Below are 16,912 nucleotides of genomic sequence, written 5' to 3' on the forward strand. Positions count from 1 at the left end.
TGGACTACATGTTGGATGGGAGGATACATATTGACAGTAACATGGACTACATGGAGGATTGGAGAATACATATTGACAGTAACATGGGCTACATGGTGGATGGGAGGATACATATTGACAGTAACATGGACTACATGGTGGATGGGAGAATACATATTGACAGTGCATTGACTACATGGTAGATGGGAGGATACATATTGACAGTAACATGGACTACATGGTGGATGGGAGAATACATATTGACAGTAGCATGGACTACATGGTAGATGGGAGGATACATATTAACAGTAGCATGGACTACATGGTAGATGGGAGGATACATATTGACAGTAACATGGACTACATGGTGGATGGGAGGATATATATTGACAGTATCAGTTCAGTAACATGGACTACATGGTGGATGGGAGGATACATATTGACAGTATCAGTTCAGTAACATGGACTAAATGGTGGATGGGAGGATACATATTGACAGTAGCATGGACTACATGGTAGATGGGAGGATACATATTGACAGTAACATGGACTACATGGTAGATGGGAGGATACATACTGACAGTAGCATGGACTACATGGTAGATGGGAGGATACATATTGACAGTAACATGGACTACATGGAGGATGGGAGAATACATATTGACAGTAACATGGACTACATGGAGGATACATATTGACAGTAACATGGGCTACATGGTGGATGGGAGAATACATATTGACAGTAACATGGACTACATGGAGGATACATATTGACAGTAACATGGGCTACATGGTGGATGGGAGAATACATATTGACAGTAGCATGGACTACATGATGGATGGGAGAATACATATTGACAGTGCATTGACTACATGGTAGATGGGAGGATACATATTGACAGTAGCATGGACTACATGGTGGATGGGAGGATACATATTGACAGTAACATGGGCTACATGGTGGATGGGAGAATACATGTTGACAGTAGCATTGACTACATGGAGGATAGGAGAATAAATATTGACAGTAACATGGACTACATGGTAGATGGGAGGATATATATTGACAGTATCAGTTCAGTAACATGGACTACATTGTGGATGGGAGGATACATATTGACAGTAACATGGACTACATGGTAGATGGGAGGATACATATTGACAGTGCATTGACTACATGGTAGATGGGAGGATACATATTGACAGTAGCATGGACTACATGGTAGATGGGAGGATACATATTGACAGTAGCATGGACTACATGGTGGATGGGATGATACATATTGAAAGTATCATTGACTACATGGTAGATGGGAGGATACATATTGACAGTAGCATGGACTACATGGTAGATGGGAGGATACATATTGACAGTAACATGGACTACATGGTGGATGGGAGGATACATATTGACAGTAACATGGACTACATGGTAGATGGGAGGATACATATTGACAGTAACATGGACTACATGGTGGATGGGAGAATACATATTGACAGTAGCATGGACTACATGGTAGATGGGAGAATACATATTGACAGTAACATGGACTACATGGTGGATGGGATGATACATATTGACAGGAACATGGACTACATGGTGGATGGGAGGATACATATTGACAGTAACATGGACTACATGGAGGATACATATTGACAGTAACATGGGCTACATGGTGGATGGGAGAATACATATTGACAGTAGCATGGACTACATGGAGGATACATATTGACAGTAACATGGACTACATGGTGGATGGGATGATACATATTGACAGGAACATGGACTACATGGAGGATACATATTGACAGTAACATGGACTACATGGTGGATGGGATGATACATATTGACAGGAACATGGACTACATGGTGGATGGGAGGATACATATTGACAGTAACATGGACTACATGGAGGATTGGAGAATACATATTGACAGTAACATGGACTACATGGAGGATACATATTGACAGTAACATGGACTACATGATGGATGGGAGGATACATATTGACAGTATCAGTTCAGTAACATGGACTACATGGTGTATGGGAGGATACATATTGACAGTAGCATGGACTACATGGTGGATGGGAGGATACATATTGACAGTAACATGGACTACATGGAGGATTGGAGAATACATATTGACAGTAACATGGGCTACATGGTGGATGGGAGAATACATATTGACAGTAACATGGGCTACATGGTGGATGGGAGAATACATATTGACAGTAGCATGGACTACATGTTGGATGGGAGGATACATATTGACAGTAACATGGACTACATGGAGGATTGGAGAATACATATTGACAGTAACATGGGCTACATGGTGGATGGGAGGATACATATTGACAGTAACATGGACTACATGGTGGATGGGAGAATACATATTGACAGTGCATTGACTACATGGTAGATGGGAGGATACATATTGACAGTAACATGGACTACATGGTGGATGGGAGAATACATATTGACAGTAGCATGGACTACATGGTAGATGGGAGGATACATATTAACAGTAGCATGGACTACATGGTAGATGGGAGGATACATATTGACAGTAACATGGACTACATGGTGGATGGGAGGATATATATTGACAGTATCAGTTCAGTAACATGGACTAAATGGTGGATGGGAGGATACATATTGACAGTAGCATGGACTACATGGTAGATGGGAGGATACATATTGACAGTAACATGGACTACATGGTAGATGGGAGGATACATATTGACAGTATCAGTTCAGTAACATGGACTACATGGTGGATGGGAGGATACATATTGACAGTATCAGTTCAGTAACATGGACTAAATGGTGGATGGGAGGATACATATTGACAGTAGCATGGACTACATGGTAGATGGGAGGATACATATTGACAGTAACATGGACTACATGGTGGATGGGAGGATACATATTGACAGTAACATGGACTACATGGTGGATGGGAGAATACATATTGACAGTAGCATGGACTACATGGAGGATACATATTGACAGTAACATGGACTACATGGTGGATGGGATGATACATATTGACAGGAACATGGACTACGGGGATGGGAGGATACATATTGACAGTAACATGGACTAAATGGTGGATGGGATGATACATATTGACAGGAACATGGACTACATGGTGGATGGGAGGATACATATTGACAGTAACATGGACTACATGATGGATGGGAGGATACATATTGACAGTATCAGTTCAGTAACATGGACTACATGGTGTATGGGAGGATACATATTGACAGTAGCATGGACTACATGGTGGATGGGAGGATACATATTGACAGTAACATGGACTACATGGAGGATTGGAGAATACATATTGACAGTAACATGGGCTACATGGTGGATGGGAGAATACATATTGACAGTAACATGGGCTACATGGTGGATGGGAGAATACATATTGACAGTAGCATGGACTACATGTTGGATGGGAGGATACATATTGACAGTTACATGGAGGATTGGGGAATACATATTGACAGTAACATGGGCTACATGGTGGATGGGAGGATACATATTGACAGTAACATGGACTACATGGTGGATGGGAGAATACATATTGACAGTGCATTGACTACATGGTAGATGGGAGGATACATATTGACAGTAACATGGACTACATGGTGGATGGGAGAATACATATTGACAGTAGCATGGACTACATGGTAGATGGGAGGATACATATTAACAGTAGCATGGACTACATGGTAGATGGGAGGATACATATTGACAGTAACATGGACTACATGGTGGATGGGAGGATATATATTGACAGTATCAGTTCAGTAACATGGACTACATGGTGGATGGGAGGATACATATTGACAGTATCAGTTCAGTAACATGGACTAAATGGTGGATGGGAGGATGCATATTGACAGTAGCATGGACTACATGGTAGATGGGAGGATACATATTGACAGTAACATGGACTACATGGTAGATGGGAGGACACATATTGACAGTATCAGTTCAGTAACATGGACTACATGGTGGATGGGAGGATACATATTGACAGTATCAGTTCAGTAACATGGACTAAATGGTGGATGGGAGGATACATATTGACAGTAGCATGGACTACATGGTAGATGGGAGGATACATATTGACAGTAACATGGACTACATGGTGGATGGGAGGATACATATTGACAGTAACATGGACTACATGGTGGATGGGAGAATACATATTGACAGTAGCATGGACTGCATGGTAGATGGGAGGATACATATTGACAGTAACATGTACTACATGGAGGATGGGAGAATACATATTGACAGTCACATGGACTACGGGATGGGAGGATACATATTGACAGTAACATGGGCTACATGGTGGATGGGAGAATACATATTGACAGTAACATGGACTACATGGAGGATACATATTGACAGTAACATGGGCTACATGGTGGATGGGAGAATACATATTGACAGTAGCATGGACTAGATGGTGGATGGGAGGATACATATTGACAGTATCAGTTCAGTAACATGGACTACATGGTGGATGGGAGGATACATATTGACAGTATCAGTTCAATAGCATGGACTACATGGTGGATGGGAGGATACATATTGACAGTAACATGGACTACATGGTGGATGGGAGGATACATATTGACAGTAACATGGACTACATGGTGGATGGGAGGATACATATTGACAGTAGCATGGACTACATGGTGGATGGGAGGATACATATTGACAGTAGCATGGACTACATGGTGGATGGGAGGATACATATTGACAGTAGCATGGACTACATGGTGGATGGGAGGATACATATTGACAGTAGCATGGACTACATGGTAGATGGGAGGATACATATTGACAGTAGCATGGACTACGTGGTCGATGGGAGGATACATATTGACAGTAACATGGACTACATGGTGGATGGGAGGATATATATTGACAGTATCAGTTCAGTAACATGGACTACATGGTGGATGGGAGGATACATATTGACAGTATCAGTTCAGTAACATGGACTAAATGGTGGATGGGAGGATACATATTGACAGTAGCATGGACTACATGGTAGATGGGAGGATACATATTGACAGTAACATGGACTACATGGTAGATGGGAGGATACATATTGACAGTATCAGTTCAGTAACATGGACTACATGGTGGATGGGAGGATACATATTGACAGTATCAGTTCAGTAACATGGACTAAATGGTGGATGGGAGGATACATATTGACAGTAGCATGGACTACATGGTAGATGGGAGGATACATATTGACAGTAACATGGACTACATGGTGGATGGGAGGATACATATTGACAGTAACATGGACTACATGGTGGATGGGAGAATACATATTGACAGTAGCATGGACTACATGGTAGATGGGAGGATACATATTGACAGTAACATGTACTACATGGAGGATGGGAGAATACATATTGACAGTCACATGGACTACATGGAGGATACATATTGACAGTAACATGGGCTACATGGTGGATGGGAGAATACATATTGACAGTAACATGGACTACATGGAGGATACATATTGACAGTAACATGGGCTACATGGTGGATGGGAGAATACATATTGACAGTAGCATGGACTAGATGGTGGATGGGAGGATACATATTGACAGTATCAGTTCAGTAACATGGACTACATGGTGGATGGGAGGATACATATTGACAGTATCAGTTCAATAGCATGGACTACATGGTGGATGGGAGGATACATATTGACAGTAACATGGACTACATGGTGGATGGGAGGATACATATTGACAGTAGCATGGACTACATGGTGGATGGGAGGATACATATTGACAGTAGCATGGACTACATGGTGGATGGGAGGATACATATTGACAGTAGCATGGACAACATGGTAGATGGGAGGATACATATTGACAGTAGCATGGACTACGTGGTCGATGGGAGGATACATATTGACAGTAACATGGACTACATGGTGGATGGGAGGATACATATTGACAGTAACATGGACTACATGGTGGATGGAAGGATACATATTGACAGTAGCATGGACTACATGGTGGATGGGAGGATACATATTGACAGTAACATGGAGTACATGGTAGATGGGAGGATACATACTGACAGTAGCATGGACTACATGGTAGATGGGAGGATACATATTGACAGTAACATGGACTACATGGAGGATGGGAGAATACATATTGACAGTAACATGGACTACATGGAGGATACATATTGACAGTAACATGGGCTACATGGTGGATGGGAGAATACATATTGACAGTAACATGGACTACATGGAGGATACATATTGACAGTAACATGGGCTACATGGTGGATGGGAGAATACATATTGACAGTAGCATGGACTACATGATGGATGGGAGGGTACATATTGACAGTATCAGTTCAGTAACATGGACTACATTGTGGATGGGAGGATACATATTGACAGTAGCATGGACTACATTGTGGATGGAAGGATACATATTGACATTGCATTGACTACATGGTAGATGGGAGGATACATATTGACAGTAGCATGGACTACATGGTGGATGGGAGGATACATATTGACAGTAACATGGGCTACATGGTGGATGGGAGAATACATATTGACAGTAGCATTGACTACATGGAGGATAGGAGAATAAATATTGACAGTAACATGGACTACATGGTAGATGGGAGGATATATATTGACAGTATCAGTTCAGTAACATGGACTACATGGTGGATGGGAGGATACATATTGACAGTAACATGGACTACATGGTGGATGGGAGGATACATATTGACAGTAGCATGGACTACGTGGTGGATGGAAGGATACATATTGACAGTATCAGTTCAGTAACATGGACTACATGGTGGATGGGAGGATACATATTGACAGTAACATGGACTACATGGTAGATGGGAGGATACATATTGACAGTGCATTGACTACATGGTAGATGGGAGGATACATATTGACAGTAGCATGGACTACATGGTAGATGGGTGGATACATATTGACAGTAGCATGGACTACATGGTAGATGAGAGGATACATATTGACAGTAGCATGGACTACATGGAGGATACATATTGACAGTAACATGGACTACATGGTGGATGGGATGATACATATTGACAGGAACATGGACTACATGGAGGATACATATTGACAGTAACATGGACTACATGGTGGATGGGATGATACATATTGACAGGAACATGGACTACATGGTGGATGGGAGGATACATATTGACAGTAACATGGACTACATGGTGGATGGGAGGATACATATTGACAGTAACATGGACTACATGGTGGATGGGAGGATACATATTGACAGTAGCATGGACTACGTGGTGGATGGAAGGATACATATTGACAGTATCAGTTCAGTAACATGGACTACATGGTGGATGGGAGGATACATATTGACAGTAACATGGACTACATGGTAGATGGGAGGATACATATTGACAGTGCATTGACTACATGGTAGATGGGAGGATACATATTGACAGTAGCATGGACTACATGGTAGATGGGTGGATACATATTGACAGTAGCATGGACTACATGGTAGATGAGAGGATACATATTGACAGTAGCATGGACTACATGGAGGATACATATTGACAGTAACATGGACTACATGGTGGATGGGATGATACATATTGACAGGAACATGGACTACATGGAGGATACATATTGACAGTAACATGGACTACATGGTGGATGGGATGATACATATTGACAGGAACATGGACTACATGGTGGATGGGAGGATACATATTGACAGTAACATGGACTACATGGAGGATTGGAGAATACATATTGACAGTAACATGGACTACATGGAGGATACATATTGACAGTAACATGGACTACATGATGGATGGGAGGATACATATTGACAGTATCAGTTCAGTAACATGGACTACATGGTGTATGGGAGGATACATATTGACAGTAACATGGACTACATGGAGGATTGGAGAATACATATTGACAGTAACATGGGCTACATGGTGGATGGGAGAATACATATTGACAGTAACATGGGCTACATGGTGGATGGGAGAATACATATTGACAGTAGCATGGACTACATGTTGGATGGGAGGATGCATATTGACAGTAACATGGACTACATGGAGGATTGGAGAATACATATTGACAGTAACATGGGCTACATGGTGGATGGGATGATACATATTGACAGTAACATGGACTACATGGTAGATGGGAGGATACATATTGACAGTAACATGGACTACATGGAGGATGGGAGAATACATATTGACAGTAACATGGACTACATGGTGGATGGGAGGATACATATTGACAGTAACATGAACTACATGGTGGATGGGAGGATACATATTGACAGTAACATGGACTACATGGTGGATGGGAGAATACATATTGACAGTAACATGGATACATGGTGGATGGGAGGATACATTTTGACAGTAGCATGGACTACGTGGTGGATGGAAGGATACATATTGACAGTAGCATTGACTACATGGTAGATGGGAGGATACATATTGACAGTAGCATGGACTACATGGTAGATGGGAGGATACATATTGACAGTAGCATGGACTACATGGTGGATTGGAGGATACATATTGACAGTAACATGGACTACATGGTAGATGGGAGGATACATATTGACAGTAACATGGACTACATGGTGGATTGGAGGATACATATTGACAGTAACATGGACTACATGGTGGATGGGAGGATACATATTGAGAGTAAAATGGACTACATGGTGGATGGGAGGATACATATTGACAGTATCAGTTCAGTAACATGGACTACATGGTGGATGGGAGGATACATATTGACAGTATCAGTTCAGTAACATGGACTACATGGTGGATGGGAGGATACATATTGACAGTAACATGGACTACATGGTGGATGGGAGGATACATATTGACATTAACATGGACTACATGGTAGATGGGAGGATATATATTGACAGTAACATGTACTACATGGTAGATGGGAGGATACATATTGACAGTATCAGTTCAGTAACATGGACTACATGGTGGATGGAAGGATACATATTGACAGTAGCATGGAGTACATGGTAGATGGGAGGATACATATTGACAGTAGCATGGACTACATGGTGGATGGGAGGATACATATTGACAGTAACATGGGCTACGTGGTAGATGGGAGGATACATATTGACAGTAGCATGGACTACATGGTGGATGGGAGGATACATATTGACAGTAACATGGACTACATGGTGGATGGGAGGATACATAATGACAGTAACATTGACTACATGGTGGATGGAAGGATCCATATTGACAGTAACATGGACTACATGGTGATTGTTAGAATACATATTGACAGTAACATGGACTACATGGTAGATGGGAGGATACATATTGACAATAACATGGACTACATGGTGGATGGGAGGATACATATTGACAGTAGCATGGACTACATGGTGGATGGGAGGATACATATTGACAGTAGCATGGACTACATGGTGGATGGGAGGATACATATTGACAGTAACATGGACTACATGGTAGATGGGAGGATACATATTGACAATAACATGGACTACATGGTGGATGGGAGGATACATATTGACAGTAACATGGACTACATGGTGGATGGGAGAATACATATTGACAGTAGCATGGACTACATGGAGGATACATATTGACAGTAGCATGGACTACATGGTGGATGGGAGGATAAAGTGACTGGATTTAAATAGTAAAATATATAATCAAGCGTACAGTAGGTACATAGTTGTTGTTATTGCAGGGTGTGGTGCATTAGAGGGGGGGGGGGGGGGGGGGGGGGTGTGTGTGTGTGTGTGTGTGTGTGTGTGTGTGTGTGTGTGTAAGCCTGTGTTTCCCAACTCCAGTCCTCAACAAACCCCAACAGTACACATTTCTATTGTAACCCTGGACATGCACACCTGATTTAACTTCTCATTTAATCACCAAGCCCTCAATGAGTTGAATCAGGTGAGTTTGTCCGCGGCAACAACAATGTGTGCTGTTGGGGGTACTGGTGTAAGGAAACAGACACTGCTTCAACCTTGACAATAGGCAATCTTTTACTCCCAATTAAAGTAGTAGAAGACCAGTTCACACGCAGCTCTGTGGATCAGCCCGGGCCTTCTAGAATGCTCAACAGATAAGACCGTCATCAAACCATTGTTGTCTTGGCCCCAATCACCGTAGGAGTCTGGGACCCTGAGATGGGCCGTTAAGCATCATTGTCCTGTAAATCAAGGTTACTGACCCAACTCCGGAAGGCTCCTGTGAATAATGTGCGACCCATTTTGCTTTGAGTGGTTTGCTATTATTCTGTAAATCAAGACATACGGCCTAAACCGGTTTTGAGATTACCATTTGTGTGGTGGCTGTGAAATGGCTTCTCAAAACCAGTTTAGGTCAACTTGAACATAATGTCCTGATTTACAGAACAATAGCAAACGCCTATCTCTTCCCTCAATTGCTCTTTCTGCAGGTCCTAGACGGGTCCGGAAACGTCTTACAGCGATTACTTTTCTTCTCTGTGGTGGTTTTACTCCTCATCAGAAAAATGCTCCCTGTAGATTCAACGTGTGAAGTCTGTAGACGGGAGTGTTTTATGCGTCTATACAGAACAACTAGCCAAAGCCTCATTAGATATCGGTCATCCAAAGGAAGTCTGTAGACGGGGGTGTTTATGCGTCTATACAGAACAACTAGCCAAAGCCTCATTAGATATCGGTCATCCAAAGGAAGTCTGTAGACGGGAGTGTTTATGCGTCTATACAGAACAACTAGCCAAAGCCTCATTAGATATCGGTCATCCAAAGGAAGTCTGTAGACGGGAGTGTTTATGCGTCTATACAGAACAACTAGCCAAAGCCTCATTAGATATCGGTCATCCAAAGGAAGTCTGTAGACGGGAGTGTTTATGCGTCTATACAGAACAACTAGCCAAAGCCTCATTAGATATCGGTCATCCAAAGGAAGTCTGTAGACGGGAGTGTTTATGCGTCTATACAGAACAACTAGCCAAAGCCTCATTAGATATCGGTCATCCAAAGGAAGTCAGTGAAAGGTTATAGTACCATGTTTTTTTTCTTGCGTTCTTGTGTTTTTGGGATTGCACATCTGTGAACCATTTTCAGCAATATTCAGCAAACCTAACAACTAAAACTACTTTGGTCCGCTGTTTCCTTTATCGTCTGTTTTCTCGTGAGTGACTGACATCGTAAGGAAAGCAATACCTTACCTATGTCGGTAGCACCTCCCCCCTAATTTAGCCTACATGCACACAGTAGGATTTGGGAACGAGGAAGTACACCCATATGCACGTGCTTAAAATTGTTTGAGTTTAACAAAATGGAAAACAGCGTTGTGGCTGAACTTCAGAATGACACAACGTCATGTGTACAACATCTACAGACCTGCATTACAATACTGAGAGCTTTGTCCTTTATAAAAGGACATATTTGGGTGTTTTTGGAGCCCGTGTTCGTGTTTGTATCAGAGCTCCCATACTACAAAACGAGGATGAGGAAGTGATTTGCTCGGGTTTCTCAAAAACATGATTTGCTGGTTGGGGTAAGTTTCTCAAAAGCATGTGAAATCACAAAAAAAAGTGTCTGGACCCTTCCTATGAAATTCCACTTACATAAATAAAATGGATTTAGTTGTAAAAAAAAAAAAAAAAGAACTTCTCCTGTAAGGCAGTGTTATTAAAATGATGGAGGTGAAATGTCTTTTAAAAAGTGGGTGTAAACGAAATGTCTGTGTCGCACTCTTCCCACTACACTTTCTCCCTCCCCTCCCAGGATGTGAAGTTAAAGAACATGGGTTCTTGGGCCAGCTTGGCCCAGCGTTCTCAGTCCACCCCCGCCTCCGCTGTCCGCTCGTCTAGCGACAGCTTCGAACAGTTCCGTCGCGCCGCCCGAGAGAAGGAGAGAGAGAAACAGCTAAAAGCACAGGCCGAGCAGGCCAGGAGGGAGCAGGAGAAACTACGGTAAGAGGGAAGGATGGAGGGAGGGAAAGGGCAGGGAGATAGTGGAGGAGAGAGAGAGAACTGAAAGCACAGGCTGAGCAGGCCAGGAGAGAGCAGGAGAAACTACGGTAAGAGGGAAGGATGGAGGGAGGGAAAGAGCAGGGAGATAGTGGAGGAGAGAGAGCACTGAAAGCACAGGCTGAGCAGGCCAGGAGAGAGCAGGAGAAACTACGGTAAGAAGGGAAGGATGGAGGGAGGGAAAGAGCAGGGAGATAGTACTGAAAGCACAGGCCGAGCAGGCCAGGAGAGAGCAGGAGAAACTACGGTAAGAAGGGAAGAGAGATGGAGGGAGAGGAAAGGGAGGAGGAGAGGGAGAAGACCTCTCAGCCGAGGTAGAAACTATGGTGAGAAAAAAGGGAAGGATGGATAGAGGGAGAAGTAAGCTCATTCTAACACCCCATCTAAGCTCCTCCCCCTCTGACACTCCGCTTTCTCTTCTCCAGTAGTCGTGACGACGAGGACTCTGTGGAGCAGCAGGGGAGGGGGCGTGTCCAGGAGGACTCTCGCCGTCGCCAGGAGCAACTTTCGCCTCAAGCCCCCACGCCCCCCGCCTCAACCCCTCCCGCCGACTCCCCACAGGCCCCTCCCACTCAACAGGCCACACCCCCACCCTCGGCCGCAGCACAGAACGCCATGGACCAGCAGAGGGAGCTGGCGAGACGCCGTGAGCAGGAAAGGAGGAGGAGAGAGGCGGTAATATTTTATAGCAGTTATACTACTATAATACTAACATAAAATACTAGTTTAGCAGGAGAGAGGCGGTAATACTTAATAGCATTTATACTACTATAATACTAACATGATATACTTGTATAGCAGGAGAGGTGGTAATACTTTAGCAGTTATACTACTATAATACTAACATAACATAATATTCTAGTGTAGTAGGAGAGAGGTGGTAATACTTTATAGCAGTAATACTACTATAATACTAACATGATATACTAGTATAGTAGGAGAGAGGTGGTAATACTTTATAGCAGTAATACTACTATAATACTAACATGATATACTGGTATAGTAGGAGAGAGGTGGTAATACTTTATAGCAGTTATACTACTATAATACTAACATGATATACTAGTATAGCAGGAGAGGTGGTAATACTTTATAGCATTTATACTACTGTAATAGTAACATACTAGGAGAGAGGTGGTAATACTTTATAGCATTTATACTACTGTAATACTAACAATATACTATTATAGCAGGAGAGAGGTGGTAATACTTTATAGCATTTATACTACTGTAATACTAACATAATATACTATTATAGCAGGAGAGAGGTGGTAATACTTTATAGCAGTTATACTACTATAATACTAACATGATATACTGGTATAGCAGGAGAGGTGGAGGAGAGAGGTGGTATTACTTAATAGCATTTATACTACTGTAATATTAACATAATATACTAGTATAGCAGGGGAGAGGTGGTAATACTTAATACCGTTTGTACTACTATAATACTAACATAATATACTTTTCTAGCAGAAGAGAGGTGGTAATACTTTATAGCAGTTATACTACTATAATACTAACATGATATACTAGTATAGCAGGAGAGAGGAGAGAATCATCATAAAGATACTCATTAATATATGTATATTCTTGTTATATTATGTATATTCAGTTATATTACAATAATACAGAGGAGAGGTAGTTTAGCTGAGAAAAGATGGGAAAGATTAACACTATCTAATTTCTCTCTCTCTCTCTCTCTCTCTCGCTCTCTCTCATCCCCCTCTACAGATGGCGGACACCATTGACATTAACTTCCAGAGCGACTTGATGGCCATCTTTGAAGAGAACCTTTTCTGAGAGAGAGAGTGAGAAAGGAGGAGAGGGAGAGAAAGAGATATGAACTCTACCTTATCCCACCATGGCTGGGATTTCACACACAACACCCCCCCTCCCTCCCTCTCTTTGATTAGAGACCCCAGACCAGGATGTGAGCTCCAGAGACTTGAAGGAGACTGAGGTGAGGTACATTAATAAGGTGGAGCCCCCCCCCCCCCCAGCGGTGGGGACCGGGAGTACAACTTCCACTTTTTGCAATTTCAGATGCGTTTTTTGTGTCTAACTGCCCGTTTATCGTTGATGATTGGTTGTTGCCGTGGGCAATGGTGAAACCGGATACCTATGGATAAACAGATACTTGAACTCCTCTTGTATTCTGAAATGAAACGGAGGGAGGAGGACTGAGAACTATTACCTGAACATAAAGAAGAAGAATAAAAAAGAGGGTTTAATGGAGAAAGAAGAAGATGAACACCTGTTCTTCTGACATGAGAGAGGGAGAGGGGTGGGCGAGCGAGAGGATGGACAGACTTCTTTCTCTTTGATTCATTTCTCTCTTAATCTAGTATTTTTCTCTCCCTGTTTTTTGATGTTGGGTTTTAAGCGGGGTGGGTGAGGAGATGGGGAGGGAGAAGTGGGCGGGCTGTGTGTGTTATCATGTTTACGTCCCAAAAGGGCACCCTATTCCCTTCATATAGTGCACTACTTGTGTCCAGGGCCAATGGGGATCTGATCAAAAGTGGTGCACTATATAGGGAGTAGGGTGCCATTTGGGACGTATCCCCTGAGATGGGTTCAGTTTCTCTCCGGACAGCAAGATGAACACCGGGGTCACACCCCAGCACTATAAAGAAGCACCCTTCCTTCCTTCCTTCTCACTCTCCTTGTTCTTTGTGACATCACTGACTTGTCACAACTTGAAAGTGTAAAAGCTTGAACTCCATTTTTTCAGTCATGTCTGATTCATTGATAATTTCAAGAAAGGAGGCAGAGAGGGAAGAAAGGAGGGAAAGAGGGAAAAAGAGGAAGGATGAGTGAAGAAAGGAGGGAGAGAGGGAAGAAAGGAGGGAAAGAGGGAAAAAGAGGAAGGATGAGTGAAGAAAGGAGGGAAAGAGGGAAAAAGAGGAAGGATGAGTGAAGAAAGGAGGGAGAGAGGGAAAAAGAGGAAGGATGAGTGAAGAAAGGAGGGAGAGAGGGAAGAAAGGAGGGAAAGAGGGAAAAAGAGGAAGGATGAGTGAAGAAAGGAGGGAGAGAGGGAAGGACGAGAGGGAGGGAGGGGTAAATTTTAAAGGTGTTGGAATGTGGCTCTTGCCTTACAGCTCTGACCTGTAAATGAGCCACAGATTATACATATCTATATATAGATATAGATATATATAGATGCCTAAATATATATTATATACGATGAAAAGTCCCTAAAAATAATTGGATTATGTTGTTGGGAGGGAGAACGGCTAATCTGCCTTGTGCTCAATTCCCTTTTGGTTTTTTAGAGAATTGACTGTAAAAAATTTTTTTTTTATGATGCTATAAAAAAATTGTTTTGTCTTGATCATAACCTCCTTTCTCTCATCCTGTTTTTCTCTGTATCAAGTTCAGATATTCAAGACTTTAAAGGCCTCTGTTTTTATTTAAATACCAAATAATTTCTGGGTAACAATTAGGTATGTTACTGTGATTGTTTTCAGTTAAAATGGCCAAAAATAGATTCTTAGCAAAGAGCAATTTCTCAAGCAAGAATGTTGCTAGGACTGTCTGGGAGTGGTCTGAGTGGGGAGGGGGAAACTGAAAAGTAGCTGTTATTGGCAGAGAGGTTTGGAACTCTTTCTTATTGGTCTATCAATGAATTTACCGCATGGTGATGTCACCAGGCAGGCCAAAACTCCATCCCACCAAAACAGGCTGATTTTCTTTTCAAACAGCTCTTACACTATAAGGGCATTATCATCATTTTCATAATTTCACAGTATTATTCCAACCTTATAGTCTGGAAATATATATAAAACACAGGAAAATCACGCTTTTGACTGCACTAGCCTATAACTACTTAACTTTGTTCTACCGTTCTGTAGCTACATCCACCTGCTACTACACTTCCTTTCTTTTCTTCTTTAGCTTCTTACTCATTTTCTTTTTTATTCACTTCCATTTGTTAATCTCTCTCTCCTGTCATCATCTTCCTCTACCATCTGTATCATAGCTTTTATTTAGTTTTTATTCCCTTCCTGTTTTTTTGTAAAAATGTTCTGCTATGTTTTTAGTTTCTGTGGTAACAGTCGGGGTTGTTGTCATGTGCCATAGCTGTAAGTGTTCTGGGGGCGTGGCCTGCGGTGTTGTCATGTCCAGATATACATCAAACCCCTGTATACAGCTCTACATACATTATCTGTTCCTTTTATTCTTTTTGGGATGTTTTTATTTAATTTTGACCCTTTTTCATATTTGACTGTTGTTTGTTTTGTTCTGTTTCTTGTCATTGTTTTGTTTTGAATCACCGGTTGGTATGTTGGTGAGTGAGGTGTTAAGGTAGATGGATACATTCTGTTCTGATTATGGAGTAAAACATCTCTTTTAAAAAAAAAAAGAAAAGTATTAAAATGATCTAAAAAAAATGACACTGTGTTGTGTTTGGTTGGCTGGAGTCACTGAGTGGGACATGCGTGGGTCGACACAAAGAATTGCCTTGTTACTATCTTTCCTAGATTTTTCGCATTCCCATTGGAGGAGAAGGTCTGAGGGGATGGACCTTGGACCTTCTCCTTCAATACAGTTGAGAAGGAGGTGAGGACATAGGATGTGAGGAATCGAGGAAATGTGACTTGAGAGAGAGCCCGAAAATGAGGTTCAGTATAATGGATATTTACCCTGCACTTCTGGTGGTACCCAGCAGAGGCTGTGTGTTTTGTTAGAGGTCAAAGTTATTTTGTCTATTCCCTTCATAGTGCACTACTTGTGTCCAGGGCCCATAGGGATCTGGTCAAAGCTAGTGCACTATATAGGGAGTAGGTTGCCATTTGGGACGTATTCCAAATGGAAATGTGA

At 42.1% G+C, this 16,912-nt stretch overlaps 1 protein-coding gene across 7 annotated transcripts in view; it reads left to right on the forward strand.

The window, feature by feature from the left end:
- Positions 1–16,485, forward strand: part of LOC106593723 (bromodomain-containing protein 4) — a 135,374-nt gene extending 118,889 nt beyond the window's left edge. For 6 of the 7 annotated variants that reach the window (XM_082958595.1, XM_082958593.1, XM_082958590.1 and 3 more), the window contains 3 exons: positions 11,844–12,031; positions 12,514–12,763; positions 13,823–16,485. In XM_082958595.1, the coding sequence (XP_082814721.1) occupies positions 11,844–12,031; positions 12,514–12,763; positions 13,823–13,891 (507 nt within the window). In that variant the 3' untranslated portion in view covers positions 13,892–16,485. The remainder of the gene's footprint in view (positions 1–11,843; positions 12,032–12,513; positions 12,764–13,822) is intronic. The other variant, XM_082958594.1, reaches the window with a different exon arrangement.
- The last annotated feature ends 427 nt before the right edge of the window (positions 16,486–16,912 follow it).

The sequence above is a fragment of the Salmo salar genome, chromosome 12, assembly GCF_965601325.2.
Source record: "Salmo salar chromosome 12, fSalSal1, whole genome shotgun sequence".
NCBI classification, from domain to species: Eukaryota; Metazoa; Chordata; class Actinopteri; order Salmoniformes; family Salmonidae; genus Salmo; species Salmo salar.